The 20,598-nt window shown below is 36.8% G+C and overlaps 1 protein-coding gene across 1 annotated transcript in view; it reads right to left on the bottom strand.

The window, feature by feature from the left end:
- Hdac9 (histone deacetylase 9) overlaps positions 1-20,598 on the bottom strand; it is a 792,898-nt gene that overhangs the window by 378,658 nt on the left and 393,642 nt on the right. Inside the window, exons 3-6 of the mRNA XM_051144941.1 lie at positions 18,094-18,335; positions 14,198-14,348; positions 12,990-13,116; positions 10,628-10,749 (exon numbers count right to left, since the gene is read on the bottom strand). Coding sequence (XP_051000898.1) covers positions 10,628-10,749; positions 12,990-13,116; positions 14,198-14,348; positions 18,094-18,335 — 642 coding nt within the window. The remainder of the gene's footprint in view (positions 1-10,627; positions 10,750-12,989; positions 13,117-14,197; positions 14,349-18,093; positions 18,336-20,598) is intronic.

A 20,598-nucleotide genomic window follows, 5' to 3' on the forward strand; every position in this document is an offset into this window, starting at 1 on the left:
CTTGCTAGTGTGTAGACAGCATTGTTATCCAAGAAGTCCTGCAGAGCTCAGAACAGGCCTCACTACATGTAGTAACAATTGAACACAATGGCCTCATATGTCATGTAAGCATCTGAGCCCAAGGAAGACTCAATAAAATAAATAGATCCCATTTGAGCCAAACTATTGGTGTTTTATCTTTAGAGTCCTGAAAAGTCTGTTCAGAGATTATTTATGGGGTGACTTAATTTTCAGTGCATCCAAACTTAGTGGAGGTAGTTAGCTATGATGGTTAGTGAACTGTGAGTGGGATGTTTATGTCACTACTAGGCTTGCTTTGCCCATTGCCTGTGCTGTGTTAAAGATAGTCACTAACCAGAAGTGACTATTTAAGTTGCCTTAAAGTAATTCATTTAAAAAGTTCACTTTCAAATAATCCTAGGTCCATTCCCAGTCTCCAGTGCCAAGTTGGCTACATGTATCTAGTAGCTGTTGAACTGGGCAAATATGCATACAGAACTTGTCCACGACTGTTGACAATTCTGCTGAGCAGTGTGGCCCTGTACTGTTCTTAAGGAACTATATATCTTAAGGACGGCTTCACCAGTCCAATAAAATCTCTGTGACTATTACTTTAACATATGTGAGATGCTTTAACATATACAAGACAAAACCAAAACGCTAAGAACAAAGTGACATAAATATTATATGTAAAAATGCAAGCATTTTGTTTAGCTATGTTTTCAAGTGCCCTGAATCTTTTTTTTTTTTTTTTTCCACCCAAGAATGCTGGCAACCCAGAAACAGGAAGTAGCTTCTCACAAGGAGGATTACATGTATGCTAATAAACCAGTCAGCCTGTCAGGATTCTACTGCATGTGTCTCACCAGGAAGAATACAAGCTCCTCAATGGCAAACTCTTCCTCTAAAAAACAAAACAAAAACAAAACAAAACAAAAAAAACCCTCATTCCTTCACCCTCAGGAGTGGGCATAGTACAAAGGGCATGTTGTCAAGGCAGTCAAGGACATTTTTTAAAGCTATCAAATTAGAGAGAAAATGATAAAGGCAATCTGATATCTTAGAATTGATAGATAACTGATAACTTTTGCTAAAAGAAATTATAATGGTCCAAGACTACAGCTACAGAGATATCAAGAACACGGAAGTTAGAGAAGAAAGCAGTTACTCGCATACAAACAGATGGGAAAGACTGTAGCATGCTAATTTGAGTAAAAAGTAAAGATGAGTAACTAAGGAGCAAAACAATGCACAGCAGAACAGGCTGGGGGATCTGGAGAAAGACAAGGGCCCATGATGAAAAGCCTCATATGCCATAATGAGCTGTTGTGTGCTCCACGCGGCCAGATTCTCTGCCGTGAGGGCTTCTCTCATTTCTGAGGAACCAGATAGCTGGAAGAAACTGTAATGAAAACAGCATCATACATATTTCATATTTTGATATATCCACTAGCTAGGTATAAAGAAAAATAAGTGCATACATTTGTGTGGAATATTTCCCCAGGGTTTCAAGTTCTATGGTTGTGATTTTTACAAATTAGGATTTTTTTTTTTTAACCATTCTCCTGACTTTGCAACAGATGGCTAAACATTTTAAGAGTCTTAATTATTATTTTTTGCCAATTTCTCATTCCAATCTTATCTAATATGTCCTGCCTGCTTCTAATTGTGCATTTTATAGGGAAGGAAAAATATTTCACTAGACTTTGCAAGAGTGAGCAATTATGCAGCGTATGAGATAAGATTATGCAATAGCAGTCATTTTTTTACTTATGAATTTTTCAAGTAATTAACATCTTCTTATCACAATCTTCAGGAAAGAAAATAACAAATTTCTTAATATAATATCATTGGTCTATTTTCATTTAAATGAGAAATCTGAAATTTAAAACACTTTGATGTTCACAACATTTAGTGAGAAGGTTAAAAAAAGAAATGCCACTCAAATTCTTTTAAATTCTGTCCGAGTCTCAGTAACTTACACAGGCAATATGTGTATTGGGATTGCTATATGTCAGGCACCACGCATGGGACTTTCATGCAGCACTTCTATTGCTCACCAAGAAAATATGCTCAATAATGGATGCTTGAAAAGAAAACTGAAGCTACAATGTGTAAAGACTATACAACACTAAGTTAAGCCAATTTATCAGCCATATCCACCTGAGTCCAAGTCATATTATTTCCATATCTTGTCTTTCTAGACTACATTCACTTTTCTCCACTAGTTTCCCCTTCAAGTGAGTGAGCCGACTTAGACTTCAATATTCTTACAAGGCTGATTACTTATCCCACAGTTCACAATTGGTACTCATATTAAGCCCTAATTACCCACCATCTTAATTACATATGCTATTAGTAAGAGTAGTTTCTCATTTATTGAACTATGTATTTTAATTCATTGTAGTCACTAAATCCAATATAACCATACTTAATCTTTGGAACGAATAGACTTAGGAACATTACTTTCTACTACGATAGCTGTGATTTTAAAGTGAAAATTTATATATTATAAATTTATATTCTTCATTTATCACAGGTAATCTCACTACTCAAAACTGATAAAAATACTATTATATCTTATAATAATTGTTACTATTAATCAGATATTAAATGCAGTTGTCTTGTATTAATTAAACCACATTTTCAATGTACCTGAGATTTCTGATTATTGGATAATCAAAAACTGGTTTCATTTTTCTGAACTTATCAGAAGGTACAGGTTGATTAATACCAGAAAAATAAGACAAATCCAGTCCTTATAATCCCCACATGTATAGGCTAGTTTATTTTCTGTCCCAACCTAATATTTGATCACACTTCTTTTTCAACATAACAATAATGAATAAACTGTTGGTTCCACTAACGGAGAATAAATGGGGGCACAGAATAAAAACATCTACATCTTACCACCTTATCAGGATTCCAGTATAGGAAAAGTGTGCTAGAACTGATGGACCTGGAAGATAGAGGCTATTTAAGAAACAGAGTTTAGTGGAATCCCAAAGCAATAGGAGACTTGGGAGTGGACAACACAGAAACCAGGGAAAACTGAATTTTCAGGCAAACACAGTTTTAGCAAGTTGTTTCAAAAAGTGGCCAGCTCCAGCTAAATGATATAAATGCTAATACAGAAATCATAAAGATAGAACTCTTTTATTCTGCTTTCAATAAAATTACAAAACAAACCAAAGAAAAAGAAAGACACGGCTTAAAGAGTCAACATAATTACTACCTTAGACTCAGAGGCAACATGCTTTTTTAGAATCACTGGAGTATTAACAACTAACTCCAAGTAATGTATTAAAGGCTCTAATGAAAGAAGCCAAGAGTACCTCAGAGCAGATGTTCAATTAACCAGAAACATTCATTTGCCTAGAAAATGCAAAGAAGGAAGGAAAAAGGAATGTTGGACAGTCAGATGGCTCTGCAGGTAAAGGTGCTTGCAGTTAAGCCTAAAGACTAGAGTTCGATCCCACAGATCCACATGGTGGAAGGAGGGAAGAGACTGTGACAGCTTGCCCAACAAGCTACATAAGCCCAAGGCAGACATAAGCCAAGCAGGAAGGAGAGGATGTGGGCACAAAGAAAGCCCCACCCCTCAACAAGAAGCTATTTGCAAATAATAGTTGCTGGAAGAGAGAAAATCCGTTTTCTTCAATAAAATGACACTGATATATCAACTCCAGGACATATCCTGTACTCAGGAGCAGTTAGCCAACATATATCTGGTTCCATGGTTTTTCATAGATTTTTTTTGAGAGAAATGCAAGAGTTAGAAAGAAAGAGAGTGAGAGAGGGAGGGAGAGGGAGGTTAGGGAGGGCGGCAGGGAGGGAGAGGGAGGGAGGAAGGGAGGCAGGGAAAGAGGGAGAGAGAGGGGGAGGGAGGGAAGAAGGGAGGGAGAGAGGGGGAGAGAGAGGAGGAGGAGGAGGAGGAGGAGGAGGAGAGAGAGAGAGAGAGAGAGAGAGAGAGAGAGAGAGAGAGAGAGAGAGGGAGAGAGAGAGAGAGAGATATGATATGGTGGAAGTTGCAATGAGAAAGAATATAAAAAATATACTCTGAAATTCTCAAAGAACAAAAGCAAAACAAAACAAAAAGCAAACAAAATAAAAACCTACAACACAAAAATAAATGAGGACAGGAAAAAAGAGGCTAAAATATCAATTTGCTTTAAATACTGATCAGATCTAAAACATTCTATCCTCTAACTTTAAATTCATGAATATGTTGTAAAGCAGTTTTAGAAACCAAATGCCGAAAATATGAAACCATGAGAGTAAGATTCTGAGAGACATGGTTCTTTTGAGGTAAATTACTGTTTGGAGATGTTGTAAAGGAAATTAGAGGGCCCTGTGTATTTTATGAAGCATGTGCTTTAAAGAGTGAACAAACTGATAAAGACTCACTTATCACAAATATTGTTATGAATTTTTAAATGGATGACTTTGTTTGCTTTTTGACAAGCCTTGATAACCAAACTGTCCACTAACTTGCACTACACAATTTCTAATGAGACAACACAGATGATTATATGTTTAAGAATACTTTTTAATCCAATGCTAAAAGCATTATCCGTGAAGAAACATACTGATAAGTTTCATTTTTAAACTGCCTGTTCTGTTTAGTGAAAGAAACTAGCAAGAGAAGTAAGACCCACTGCATGTGAGAACAGAACAGCCTTCTAGAATGTTGCTCAGTTAAGTTGAAAGCATCTTCACACAAAGCCCATAACTCTGCTAGCAACAAGCCAAACTTAGAAGTAATCAATATGGCTTCCTCAGGCAAATGGGTAAATCAACTGTAGTTCATGAACACAAAAAATATTATTTGTTGATAAGAGATGATAAGCTTCAAGTCATGAAAAGACAGAGTAACATTAAATGCATGACACTGTGCAGGTAATTCTTGGTTGTCAACTTGACTACATAAGGAATTAATGAAAAGCCAAATGGCTAGGAATACCTATAAAGGTTCTTTTTAACTTAAATTTCATCTCAAGTGGAAAGACCTACTTCTAATATGGATCTTTGAGGTGAGAAGATCCACCATTAATTGGGGCCAACACCTTCTGCTGGCAACTTAGATAAAGGACACAGAGGCAAGAACTCTATTATTTTGCTTGCTTGCTCTTGCCCTTATTAAGTCAATTCCTTCACTTGCATTAGAGCCTACTTCTTCACGATTCTGGTGTATCCTAAAGACCAGTTGAGACACTTGGCCTTGTGGATTTAACAACTACTAGATTCTTGAACCTTCTGTTTTAGGCAGACATTTTTATATTAGATGTACCAAATCATTCTAATAAATAAATATATATATACATATATTTATACACACACATATATGTACATATATGTATATATACACACGCATGTGTGTGTGTGTGTTCTATAACCTCTGTTATTCTAGAGAACCCTACCAGTACAAATGCCAAGGAAAAGAAGCCATTTTGAAATGACCACATCTTGCATGAGTTTATCTATATGTCATCACTGGATAAAGTTCAACTGCTCAGAAAAAATTATAAACATTAATTTTTTTACATTTTTGTGTATGAGTGTTTTTCCTGTAAGTATGTTTTTTTGCCATATGCACGCCTGGTACTCATGGATACCAAAGAATGGCGCTGGATCCTCATGGAACTAGAATTAAAGATGATTGTGAAACACCATATACTGGTAAAATGTGAACCAAATTTCTCTACAAGAGTAGCAAGTGAGCCATCTCTCTAGCCTTGGGGAATAATTGGGGAAAAAAAATTACTACATTCCCATGTTAGGGTTGGTAGTGTGGAAGAATAGGTGAGAATCAGGGTTTTAAATGCAAATGTGTATTCTCTGTAAAGCTAGGACAGACAGATGACATGTCCTCATGTTACCCTGAACTTTCAGGTTAGTTACAGGCTGTATTAATAATAATGCTGACATTGGCTGAAGGGAAGGGAGATAGCTCATAGGACAAAGTACTTGCTCAGCTCACATGAGGTCAAGAGTTTGTATCTTCCTCACTGAAGTAAATGTCAGATGGGCCTGATCGTGTACCTATAATCCCAGGGCTGTCTAACTACACACATGGGTGTGAGGAGCTACAGGCAAAACACTTTGCCCTGTAAAGAAAGTGAGAAGCAGCGAAGAAAGACACCCATTACCAACCTGTGAGCTGTACACACATGTGAAAGCATACCCACATATATGTGCCCACAAATAGGGAAACACATACTTACACGCACATCACCTATACATGCCCAGGTAGTACGTTGATACTACAAGATATTGGTGATAACGGGATAAGTATAGGTATAATGTGCTGGTCTCTCAATTTGTAATTCAAAAACCATTCTTAACACTAAAGTTTATTGATTAGAAACAAGGTGAGTAAAAATAATCAGATCTCCCTATCCAGTAGACTTGAAATAAGCCTGCTCCTTCTTTTAGACCCCATGCCATGTTCGGAGATGCCATAGGATATAAAAAATATAGAAGCAGAAGAGGGAGAGGGAGAGGGGAACGAGGCAGAGAGATAGAGAGGAAAAGAAAGAGGAAGAAAAAGGTCTTAAGCAATCATAAGGAAATGGCCTTTTGTTAGCATTGGGCTGCAATGACTTGATTGCACCACCTAGGTCCCACAGCCTGACCACTGAGTTCTACACAAGGACATACACAAGGCTGTATGTCCCAACTCTGTCTCCTTTCCAATTTACTCTATGTGAAAAATGCCACTGGCCTTCCACAACCTTAACATGCTTGGATCCCTTCCATCCTTGAGTCATATTCTAGTGTTGCTGACCATTAAAGCAAAAAGTTTCAGTAGAGCTGGAACAATCTTATTAGCCAAAGCCAAGCTTTATATGGCTCGTGCACTTTAAGAGGTTAATATACACTGCCAGCGTGCTTTGTTCAGAAGTATTAAGTGGAAAACTATAACATTCAAAGAAAGGCAAAGTTCACACGGTAAGACCTCGATAATATAATGGAGTATAAAACCTCTAGAAATTTTTGTCATAATATTTTATGAAGCATATGCTCATACTCACTGGAACAGAGTCCAAACTAAATGGTTTTAGAGGTCAGTTCAAAGTCACCGTGCACGCAATATCTCCAGAAGAAATATGCACTCGTTGAAACTGCCAAGACTCAGAACCTTTCTTTCTCCCTTCATTGTCAATCCTGTAGTGTGTTGTAGAAGGAGGGGAAATCTAGTTCTATAGCAATAATACTATTTTCAGGCACAGCATATCCACAATGTTCCTATCAATCAACTCTTTGTTATAGAACGAAGAAATCTTAGTGAGAGGCCTAGGGGAGGGGAATAGGGCAGAAGAGGAAGGAGGAGTGGTAACAGGAAGATACAAGCTAGGGGATAATATTAGGGATATAATCTGAATAAATTATAATAAATTAAAAATAAAAAGAAGTAAAATACCTTTCCTTTAGCTAAAAATAAATAGTAATAAACAATTTACTCCATATATATATATAGTTATTCTCAGATACACACACAACCATTCATATAAGCATAAAAATCCAAAATGAAACAAAACACACAAACAAACAAAAAAACAAAATCAAAAGGCTCACCCATTCCACAGAGATGACTCAATAGTTAAGGGAATTGGCTAGTCATAGGTTCCGTTCCCAGCTCCCAAATGGCAGCTCACAGTTCCAGGATATCCAACACTCTCACACAGACATTCTTGCAAGCAAAATACCAAAGCCAATAAAATAAAAATAAATATTTCTTTTAAAATGAAAGTAAATAGGCCTTGTTAGCTAAACAAACTGTGAGGAGGGAAACAAAGATCTACTTTCCTCGAGAAAGATCGGATTTCTGCAAGAATATAAGAATTTCATAGCTGTTTTTCCTTAGCTGTTTGTGTGTGAAGACAGGGATGTCCATGCTCATAATTTAAGGGGCATTCCTGGGGCTACCTTAATCTATTTAAAGCTATTAGGACTTTTCCCACTCTAGTCCCTGTTTTATTCTCTATACCTTACTAATACATACAAGTAAATCATTACATAGTCAGGATAAAAAAAATAAACATTATGTTGTATTACATGCAGTTCAGAAGACAGAGCTAACTCATTAACCAGTTCCTTTGGGTCTGAGAGTAACGTCTGAGGACACAGCAGAAGCTGACAGGCTGGCTCTGGTGACCCGGCCTGAGTCTGTCTCAGCTGTCCTGCCACTTCTGCATAACCTCGGCAATACTCAAGATGTAGTTTGTCCAAAAATATGATTGAAATTTTATACTGATTTTTTTTAGAGCACAAAGTCTTAATTTTCTCACAACACAACTGGCAACATGCCAAATGGGTATATGTCGGAAGAACTTGAGCAGTTCCACCTATTTGTAATCAATGGAGAGCATCTCTGAGTATTTCCTATTAGGAAAACATCTGTAATTAATTATGTCACACTTCTCTTAATCACACAATGGGAATTGAACAAGAAACCCTACAGTGATTTTAAAGCATTAACAGTTACTCAAGAACTCTATTGATATAATGTTTGGTTTGGGAGATCAACAGTGTGATACTTCATAAAAGATCAGATTTTCAGCAGAAAATGAACACATTTCAAATATTGGGCAGCGAACAGAAAAAGCATGCCATTCAATAGGCCATGGAGTTTCACGCACTCACACATGCCCAAAAAGAGGCAGAGGGAACATCTTGCACGTCAGATCAGGGTGCACAGCACATACTCAAACAAGATTTAGTTGTGGAATAGGAATGTCAGAGAGAATAAATTAACAGCTTGGTATTCATTCCTCTTGAAAACAGAGACATGGAATGTACCAGCTTTTTAGTACTCGTTCGTTTTGAACAATGTAGATTTTTTTCTTTCTGGATGCTTGGGGCCACAGACGCCACCTCTCTCAAGGCCACTAACAGCTTTAAGTCAGTTTCCAGTCTCAATGGTAAGAGAACTGTTAAGGCCATGTGTTCAGAGCACTGGCTCTTTTGACTGTACAACTTATTAGGAACTTTCAGCCAAAAGGAGACTGATCCTGCTTGCTTTCCTTCCCATGCTATCTTGACTCTCTTTTGACAGTCCCTTCCCTGACTATGGCAAATTCATAGAATTTTTGTTAATAGCTCCTACATATTCCACTAATTATTAAGGCTGGAATTCCCATACCCTTTAAGAATCAGTTTTTATAAACTACACCCAAGGTTTATAAATACATAAAGCCTCACTCTTTTCTTCCCTCCTTTTGTCCTAGAGAAACTGACTTATAAGAAAGTAAAGTGTAAGATAATGTGACGTATCAGTAACAATGTAAAATTCAGAGGCAATACACGATGCTCAGGCATTCTTCCCTCTGCATTGATTCCTGCCCAAGTGTTCTATGATACCTAAATTCCTAGAGACACAAATATCTGGGCTATAAAAATAAAAAGGCATTGGCTGCCTTGTGAAGCTTAAACACCTTTTTCCAGTATTTGGGCCCATATAAACTGGATTGGGGGTAATAAATTCTTAATCACAATTGATTTTATTTTTAAAATCTTCATTACGTACAGGTAAATTATCTGGCAGAAATTAGCTTCAGCATGTGTTTATACGATCTACACCCATTTTAATTAGTCCAAATTGCTTGGAAGAATGAATATAATTATTTGAAATCACCACTCTGTGGATTCTACACACAAATTCGAGAGATGCAATGCTTCAGTATGTCTTGTGTAAATTACAATAGATTAGACTATCTATGAAAACCTAAGTGGACGTTTCTGGTTGAAAAATTTGAAATCTTTTGAAAAGCTGCATTTCCTAAACCTCCGAAGTTTTACAACAGCATCTACACAAATCTTATTATCTAAATATTATTTAAATATATTTAAATACATATAATGGTAAGAGCATATATACTTCAACATGGCATGTTGGTGACATTCAAAATGGAACCTAAGATGGGAAAATGAATAACAAACCTTAGAGTGATGATACTGGCCATTAAAATGTAAATAAAAGTTGAATATGACACTCCCCCAACACAAGTTTTATTTTAAGTTTCTAAAGTAAATTTCAATATTCAATACCTGAGATTACTAGGAAGATGTTTTCACTGAGGTCTGCAGTCTAAATAACATTAGGTAAATAACTGACTCAGAAGGAAGCATCGCCTGAGCCAATGTTCAATAAATCAATAATTAGAATTTTAAATTAGAAAGTATTATTGGACAAAAGAAATCTTATTAGATGTGTTTGAGTAAATGTTTAAAGAAAAGGAGACAACAGGTAATAGAAGATATTTCTGGTTCTTTAAAATGAACAAAAAACAATTTTTCTGAGTAATGACATGCCTATTTTCCTTTATTCTAATCCTTTATTGCTAATCCAGATATGATAAACTTTTCAGTATTACAAAGATACTCTGAATGGATAGTGAATGGACTCATGCAGAGATAGAGAAGGGAGAATTATGAGTCAGCATGTACTCTATATGTATAAGAGCTCATACATGCATGTGCTTGTGTGCGTGTTTAGTTCAATATGGTGTGAGTGGAGAGCATAGTACCTATACTTCAAGTTCTTTAATTCTCACTTAGATATGAGCAAAGCAAAAATAAGATGTGTCATAAAAAAGTAAATGTTGTCCTTGTTATGCCAACTTACCAGTTTTTCTCAAGGGGAAATCATCCTTGGCATCTTGGGCTCCTGGTAATGTGTACTTGTAGGATGGAGAGGTTCCGCTAAGGGGCGGAGAGCTTTGATCCAGTGATGTGTGGTGGGCAGCCCTACAAAAAAACAAAGTAGGTTCACGTTGATGCTGGATTTTAGCAGATGTTAGTCAGAAGTAACCAGTTACACATGCTGTCCAGTCCCTCAGATGCATACATGTACATCTGACTCCAATGTATTCAAACCACCTGTATATCCAAGTCCATAGTAGCAAAATATGGAATGATGCAGGAGACCTAGAAATGCCTGCCTTGTATTTGCTCATTCAATCACATGGAAAACTCCACTTTGTTGAAGTAGATTTGAGATTTCTATAATCTAAAATGACTGCACATGATTTCTCAATAGCTATAGTAAAAAAAGAAGCTAGCGTTTGGATCCCTTGGAGTCACTACTATAGAACAACCATGTTAGCAGTAAGCATGTCCAAAGACCTTATTACTGCCAGTTAGCATAGCCAAATACACAAGGATGACCTCTGCACTAAAAAGACAACAGTGCCAGAAGTCTCAGAGTCCTGACTCCCACAGAACATGTGTGGGACAGGAAACATGTTCTTCTTTGATATAAAACCAACTTTTAAAACTATTTTCTATCTCTTGGATGAATATATTGAAAAGGAAGCAACTGCATTACTAGAAAAAAGTTTGGAGGACTGGACTCAGATGGCCCAGTGCAGACAAATATCAAAACTATTATACATTAGGGGGAGAATGCCCTGGGCACGGGGCCACTGCCACAGTGACTGTTCCACCACAGGTCTTTATTTGAAAACTACATTCTCAACAGTTAATTTATTTAATGGCACTGCACATACTTGTAACTGGTAAAAAGCATCAAAATGCGCCATTATGCCCTTTGCATGGAGAAGGCAACTGGTCCTTTGAGAATTCAAGCAAATTGCCCAGAGCTACATAGCCAATTCCTACAATTAATGATTTATGGTTAGTTGGAATTATATTCCATGTAAACAAGAGCAGATCACTACTGACATGAGGAGCCATGTCTAATATACTCAAGGGAACGGCTGAAGACTATTCAGCAGATAAATTATTTCCTAGCAGTTCTTTCTCATTAGAAAATTGCATTATCTTTTCCTTACATCTATTGGAAGCATTATGAATCAGTTACATATTATGCAGATAATTTTAGGTAACAAAATTATATTTACTTCACATGAATTTGTGAAACTGACTGGTTTCTTGAGGCAACTAATACAAAGGAGATGGTTGTTCAAATGTCAAATATTTTGGAGTCTGTTGCCTTAGTTTTAAATGAGCAGGAGAAAAGATATCTATTAAACAGACTTGGAGGTAGAGTAACTCTTCTTTGAAACTCTTGGGCTACTTCCAAATTTCTTTTAAAAATTAGTATTTCTGTCCTGTCCTTAATGTGAGGGACTGAAAAATACATTCTCATAAACTCTTAAGGCCTTTGAAAAAGATATTCATGTGAGAACTGAATCCATTCTTTACTAGCCTGTTATCCAATGTGATTTATATATCCAGTCTCTGATCTAATTCTGAAAGAAGAAAAAAAAAAAAACCCACATCATTCCCATCTCATAGATAAAGAAATTGTATTTTATGTAATATCTCTGCTGCACTTAGGAAAGTGTGGTTTCATAAAAGCTCCAATAGCACCATGTATCTCACTGCCAGTTTGTATCACAGAAAGGCAAACTCTAATTTCACTGGGTGGAAAGAAGTGACGTGAAGTGAGCAAAGCTGAGGAAGGTAATAACGGCTTAGGTTTGCTTATTTACCTTCCTCCTTTGCCTTCATTCTCTTATCTTCCTCTTAAAAAAAAATTAAAATCATCTGAATTACCTGAATTTCTCAAAATAGCTCTGGTTTGTATTTTGTATTAAGCCAAACGAAACAAAATAATCACCTAAACATCGATGGATTCTGCACAGATATCAGATGTACCATCTGAGGATTTCTAACCATCTCTGGGTTCCACCCAGAATCCAGTTATTCATTCAACAAAGAAAACACTGTACCCCCTCCCTTCCCGGTGACAAATGCTAATGATAGTTGAGCAGTGCTTGTTCCTATTTACTTTGTAACATTTTTCCCCTTAGGACCTTCACAGCAACTCCCAGAGGTAGGCACTACTGCAATTCTTTTTGTAGAGAAGAAAGCTGATCCTTAGAGATTTCCAGGAACTTGTCAGTAGCCACACAGCTGAGAAGTGGCCAGCCTAGAATTTCCCACCCAGGTCAGCTAAAGATAGAACCTGTGCTCTCTACCCTTGGCGATGAAAGCAGCCAAACACAGAACATACAACATACGTGTACCAGAGCTTGGGATGGCGGCTCACGGAATGAGTCTTTCCATTGGTTGGAGTGTCTTTCGTTGCTGATTTACTCAACAGGAATTCTTGAAGCTTCTGCTTTACCTCTGTGCTGGCCACTGCCCCTGAAACACACACACACACATACACACACAGGGAAACAGATACTGACTGTGAGCTACTTCCTCTCAAGACTCAAGAATACTCAACAAGGGTCATGAAGGAGTATCACTGGCCACAGCATATGGAGTTTTCCTACTAAAAGAAAAAACCAAAATCTACATTGGCTTTAGAAAGTGGCAGAGCCCTGTTTTGTAACTGTTCCTTACATTACAAATTGTCAAAATGCCTTTAATGAGTTCTTTGATTGTTTTTATAGAAAGAGATTCCTAGAACTATCATCCATCTTAAAATTTAAAAAGAAAATTGCTGACAATTGGGGCTGTGGTTAATGGCACACTGCTTGCCTAGTATTTGTGAGGCTCTATGTTCAACCCCCAGTACTTATTAAAAAAAAATGAATAAATAAATAGGAACAAAGCATTAGTTTTCAATATTATTTTATTTTTTAAAATTAGAAATCTTGGGGACTGTTGCAGATTACTACAATACATTAAAATTATCTTCTGAGTTTCCTACCAATAAATTCAACAGTTTTAAAAATTCACTTCAACAAATGCATTTGGTTGATAATTTCCGTTCAAATTACCACACTTTAAACTTCGCAACGACCTGCGTTTGAACTGACTGGCTAGAGGGCAATCTTTTGGATCTGTCTCCCTCTTGTGGGCCCTTATTTTGCAAACGTTCTGCCTTGAGTATCACCAAAGCATAAGTACAGCAGAAAGGGAAGTGAGGCACATTACGATGTTCATCACAGCGACTGCTTGGGCAGGAAGAAGGAGGGACTAAAAAATGTAGACATAACTTTATTAATAAACATGCAGTCTTAACATTTGATCACTTCAGTATGATGATATTTTCAAAGTCCAAAGAACCAGTCTGTCTTTGTCTTTGCCAATGTTGTGTGTATTTTTCATTATGCTCTGCAGAGCTGATATGAAAGGGCATTTTAATCTATGCATTACTCTTTTAATTATACAAGGACAGTTTTGACAAGTCTGTTTCCATTATTTATCAGGTTCCTCGAGACTGTCAGCTAAAGATTCGGGAAGAGAGTGTATCTGTTACCCTGGTGCCTCTTACTTTCTCGTCCTCTATCTTTGCCTCTGAGAGGAGGAAGCTGCTGCTCTCTGCGATGCCTCTCCACTTCCTGTTCCTGCCTCTGCTGCTCCAGCTTCTGCTCCTTTTCCAGGAGTTCTTGCTGTTGTTTGATGGCTAGAAGTTCCTGTTGTAACTTGCGAGAAGAGAAAAACATGAGAGTGTGCAATTTCTTTTAGCTTCAAAGTCATCCCTCATTGCCCCACATTGCAATGTTATCAGTTTTTGGAACTGGATAGTATTTAGTTTCTGCTTCAAACACTTTTTTATTGTTGAGATATAAATACAGGAAATTAAAGTCCTGATGGTTTTGAGATCTACACCAAGCACGTTTTTAGATGATTCCATTGCTTGTGCCTCCCTATCAAAAGTTATTATCAAATCCATTCAGGTCATTTGAATGCTGTTGGTTTAACCTTTGGTTCCCTTCTCTGTGTGAATACAAAATACAGAAACATGCAAAGGCAGAGAAACCACAGATGCCTATTTCACAAAGTCTCTCACACTATAAATAAACAACTTAGATAACCAATTCTTACCCTGAGATACAGTGTAAAACTAAAGTAAATAAGATGCTGAGGTGTGAGTTAATTTGGGGAAAGTCTGCCTGAAATAGAACAGACACTGAGACTTTTACCACCTCACAAAGTCAGTTCTTCTTCGAGTGAGATAATCTACATATTCATATAATTCTCGAGAAAATAACACAAAGTTCATAACTGTCACTAACACATGGAAACTTCTAGATTAGAGATGTTGATCCAGATGAAATCATGCATTGGTGTTTGGTTCTGAGTCCTCTGAAATTTACCTCAAACCATGCATAACAAAAATATGAGGTTAATTGGTATGACCTTTTAAAGATATCAGTTTCCTTTCAGACCAAGAAATGTACATACATCTGAAGAAAAGCAAATGTGCCCATTGAGAAACTAAAGACTCTATGTAGATAGGAACCTCTGGCACTGCAACTGTCAGACAGAGCTCTGACGAGATACTAAAGCTATTCTGAATCTCTGCTCATTAAAGTAAGCTATACAATATTGTCTTTCAGATAAGATTCATAATTATAGGAAATTTAGTTTTGAATGAATATATTTCAATTATTACTATTCATAGCTTAATACCAACTAAAGCATAATTTATCCTTTTGAATATGAGGTACCAAAAAACCTGTATTTTATAGCAAGTAATTGAACAAAAATTAAAGGCCCAGAGTAGTGCTATCAGGACATTCTTGTTTCTTTGGAAAACTAAGAAGGCAACTTTCTACGCCAACTGCAACAGCCTTACCCAAACTCAAGCATGTGCTTAGGAGTATTATATCATATCTGAAATCTTTGTGTTTCGTTTTTATATACCAACCACTTAATGGATGGTATCAAATATTCCACTGTTACTTAGAATTTCATAGTTTTAATATTGTTTTAATGTCAATTTCACATTGATATTAAGACTGGTCAAATTGATTCAATTCTTTATTCAAAGCATCAATGCAATTGAACTCTAATTGCTTCTAGGAATGGAAAAGCATACAGATTCATTACCATAGTCATTATGTATAGCAAAGATCATAAAAATTGGGCCTAGGTAAAATATTAACATGGAATAAAACTTCACATTTATTTCCAGACATTGTAGCTCGACTGAGGTGTGGTGATTGAGGAGCGTGGTGGGAAGACCACACATTTTTGAGCACCTACATTCTAGCCACACTCTATGTGGCCTTGGAAAGTTACACTGTTTCTACCTCAGCTGACTGCCAAGAATCGAGAGACTAGGATGGAAGGCAACAGGTGCTGCTTATGAGAAGGGCCAGTGTTCAAAGCTAATGCCGTTAAAGCATGGTATACTGCCTTCCTCGTGCAAATAAATCTAAATGAATGTTAAAAGCATTAACCCTTAGACCTATTCTTAAGACAGTAACAAAGCAAAAGTAAAAGAGTTAAGGAAGTCTATAACTTCCTAGTATTAAGAGGAAGATATAAACTGTCTTCAGCCTCTCCCAAAATAGCATACTACTCAGGAAAAACCGTCTTCTTAAAGCTCCAAGTTTCTTCTAACCACCTCACAGTCCTTATTCTCTCAAGTGTTCCTTTCCAACTTTTTCCAGATGCCAATGAACCTGGCATATTGTTCTGTTTGTGCTACAGAAGCAATTAGGTTCTGAGTGAAGTCAAATGAGAAATTACTCACAATTGATGTTAGCACTAACAAAAGCACCAAAAATTAACAAAAAGAAGAAATCTAAGTGCAAGCAATGCAAGTAGCTTATCAGCATGTCTCAATACTTGGAGCAAAGGACTCCACATAAAAGAAAATAAACCATATAGTTCCTCAGGTCTTGAAGCAAGGTGATGAATTTAAATCTTACTCATGCCTCATTGCTCTGTTAACATGCCTGGAAGGACTGAAGAAAAAGACCTAGACATCAATGCTTCTATTATTGTTTCAGGGGTCAAACTGAAATAACACTTTGGCATTTATTCAAAAATAAATGTACAAACTAAGTGAAGGTTACTCATATAAATATAGCCATGAAACAATGATTTCATTGAGGACACACATACCAAACCAGTCGCTCTTATTTTGAAGGTATTTTAGAGAGCAATAATATGAAAGTCACTAGTAAAGGAAAGAGATTATGTTTTATATTAGATATTAGAAAGCCTTTTATACAAACAATGTCTTGCCCAACAAGGGGAAGTGGGGAGAAAATAGTACCTTCATAGCACATTGTAATTTAGTGTTATAATTTAGTTACCTATATTAATACTACATTCATGTATTTGTACTTGATATACAAATAAGAGATTAAGTGCCTAGAATGCATTGTAGTAACTTATGACAAAACGTACAATTCTACCAATTATCACCTTTAAGTCAACTTTGAAGGAGTTGGCTATAAAATAAAATTTTACTGCAAATATTTTGTGCTTTTAATAAAATAAATTCAAATTAAATATCTATTTTATTGAATTAAAGCATCCTTGTGCATTTTGAGAATCTCAAAACATTGCACATTTGCAGCCCAGGTTATTTTCAAGTTTTAGATCTTCTCTCCAATCCTAAATTTTGAGATTAGAGCCATGTGGTACCATCCCCTACAAGTTCTCTCTTACTAAATGTCTTTGCCAATTATTTGGAAAAAAAAGCACAAATAAATCTATAGCGATATTTTTCAATGATTATACCAAAAGAAAAAGAACAATTTGATATATATAAAATCGCCAGATATCAGTAAAAAAAACCAAAAACAACAAAAAAAAACAAAACAAAAAACTGAGCTATTGCTATATTTCCCCTGAAATAACAGTCTATAAAAACATTGCAATATTTATGTCATTTTTGTGTATAAAGCTCCCTTCAATTCTTCATTATAATTTTATTTTGATTGTATGCCCCATGGGATTTTTTCTATAAAGAAGAATTTGTATTGACCTAGATTGAAGACAAAACAAACAAGAGAAGAGGGCTGTCTCTATTCACAGGATGAGTTTACGCTATCCCTGATAAATAGCGCACACAGATGCGTCAGCAGCATAACATAGGTTTTTCCAGGCTTGTGGATCTTGGTGGTGAGTGCATGGGACAATGGAACGCACAGGAGAGAGTAGACATGGGAATTGAAAGCTGCTGTTGCTACCATGAGTCTGAGGGAAAAGGTAAGAGTGGCAGAGCTCTCCTATTAGCAAAGCAAGGGTTTACCAGGTACTTACCCAAGTTTCCAACTAGTACAATCACAATTTCCTTCAAGCCACACATTCATGTCTTAATCACAGTGAAAATCCCCATCAGTGCTCCCAGAGGTCGGTCTTAAGCCCACATCATGGTGCAGATGCCCTGATTGTGAAGGTCAGAGACAAAGACACATTTGCTACCTTGATGTGCTCCTGAAGTTGTGCCTGATGCTGCCGTGTCAAATTTTCATGCTGCTTCTGAAACTCCGCTATCAGGAGCTGCTTCTGGATTTGCTGCTGCTGTTGTATAAGAAGTAACTCTTGCTGCAGTTGCTTCTCACGGACGACAGGATCCACCACAGGCACCATCATCCTGAGCTCTGTCCTTAGGTCTAAAGGTGAAATGGGCTCCAGGCCCATAGGAACCTCTGATTTCACATCCACTGGAGACATAGGAAAGAAGACAGAGAATAGGGCAGAGAGGTTTGGAAATTAGGACGTTGACTTGCAAACAAACCAAGGACCAAACCCACTATCCCCTGTGCAGCACATCTAAGTACATGTATAAGGAAATGCTTTGTTGTGATGGTAAACTGTGCCTCGCCCATCAGTATTGGTAAAGGGTCCCTAGGTTAATTTTTACTCAGTAACATGCATTCTGCTCTGAATCTACTACAATTGTCTTTTTTCCCCCAAACAGATGGATTCAACAAGTGGTATAAAAAAATCACTCATAACATTTATTAGTCTGGATCACTTACAAATTAAAGCCACTGAAGAGCAAGAAATACAAGATGAAAGAATGATGTCATACAAAAAGAGAACTTCTGTCACAACTCAATTCATGGACTTATGAAAAGTTTTATAATCAGGGACAGAAGATAAATTCTACTTTAAGTTAGCACACCATGCAATACATCCACATGACCATTAGATCTAGGAAGGAAATGGGGAAAATCTTCATCCAAGTTCAGATAATGGTGATTAACTGTAACAACGGGCCAAACCCACACATGAAGAAGTGAGAGCAGCCGAGTGTCTAAGTGCTGGTTTTTAAATATCCATCATTTAAATGTGGAAACCTCATTCTTAAAATAAACAAGGGAGAAAAGAGTATGAGGGAACTTCAAGTAAATATTTAATCAAACCACCAAAAGGAAAAAAAAAATCTAATGACCAGACTCAAGCTTACTATGGAATTAGATAATACATATGAAGCGTCTAACTCATGGCTTGAGTAGATAAGCATCTCCACAGCCCCTGACCCCCGCCGCGAAGAAAGCTTCCAGTAGGAAAGTCATAGGCCAGGGACCTATCCAGATGGCGCCTGCTGTGGCTAATGTCTAGTCTGATTAGTCAGCACCCATGGTGGTTAAGCATTCTGAGCAATACATCTAGCCAGAAGAATTGGGAAAATTTTATAATTAAGTCAAACAAGTCAAGTTAAAGACAACAGATCTTTTGGAAGCTGAGGTTATACCTCTTTAAGAGTAGTGAACCACCACTCAGATCTAATACCCAGCATAGACAGAAATAACCAGACATTTTAATTGCAAAAATATTTAAAATACTCTGAGTGAGAAGCTTAGGAAAGAAAGTGGTTCAGTCAGTCAACCGTGATGCACAGCCTGCCTGTTTCAACCTCTGTTCTAAAGTCTAACACTTGTTCCTACCTGTGCAGACCTGCAAATGTAATTATCTCTACCTGGTCTCAGCACCCACACCATTAAAGTGAAAATGACTATAGGCACAATAAGAACTAAAGGCTCAAATGAGGGCAGTCACTCAAAATATGTACAGCATAGTCCTCAGTAAAAAATTTTTGTTTTGTATTTTCCAATATATAAAAATGAAAATTTTCTATACATTAAAATAATTCATCAATACTGATTGGCTAGCAGATCAAAAGTACATAAGCAACTATGGTAATAGAATGGCAAGTGATTTCTATTAAATATTAGAAAATAAAATCACCTTCATTCACAAATAATGCAAACTATTAAGAAAATGAAACATCATTATGTAGTTACTAAGACCCACATATGTCTGTATGCATAATGCCCCATTTTATAAGGTAAGAAAATTGCCAAATTATTTATTGCAAGTGGTACTTTCAATTGGTATAAAACTGCCAAAAATATCTGCAATGTGAATCATGAGATTTTAAATATTTCTACCATTTGATACAGGTTTGCCACCTCTAGAATAAATCACACAGAAACAATCCTAGTGGAGAAAAAAATTTTCAAAGTCATATTGTTTTCTAGAGATTTTTTTTTCTTATCATCATCATAGTCATCAACCAGAAAAAACATCTACATAAATTGTCATGTTCATTTCCTTAAAAGAAATGTAGTCATTGGCTAGGGAGAGAGGTCAGTTGATCAATTCTTGCCTGACAAGCATGACCACCCTAACTCAATCCCCAGAGCCTACATTGAAAACAGTTAAGGATGGTGCTGCATGCCTGTAATCCTAGTACTGGGAAGGTGAAGTCAGGAAGATCTTTAAGGCTCAGTGGCCAGAATGACCAGCCTACTTAGTGATTTCCAGGCATGTAACAGACACTATGGCACTTGAGGAATGATACTCAAGGTTGTCCTCTGGCCTCCATGTGTATGTGCACAAGCAATCCCAGACAGATGAGCATGCCCACCCATTTGCGCACACATGCTCAAAAAATATGAAGTCCCTAAAAATGTTTAT

The sequence above is a fragment of the Acomys russatus genome, chromosome 1 (assembly GCF_903995435.1).
Source record: "Acomys russatus chromosome 1, mAcoRus1.1, whole genome shotgun sequence".
NCBI classification, from domain to species: domain Eukaryota; kingdom Metazoa; phylum Chordata; class Mammalia; order Rodentia; family Muridae; genus Acomys; species Acomys russatus.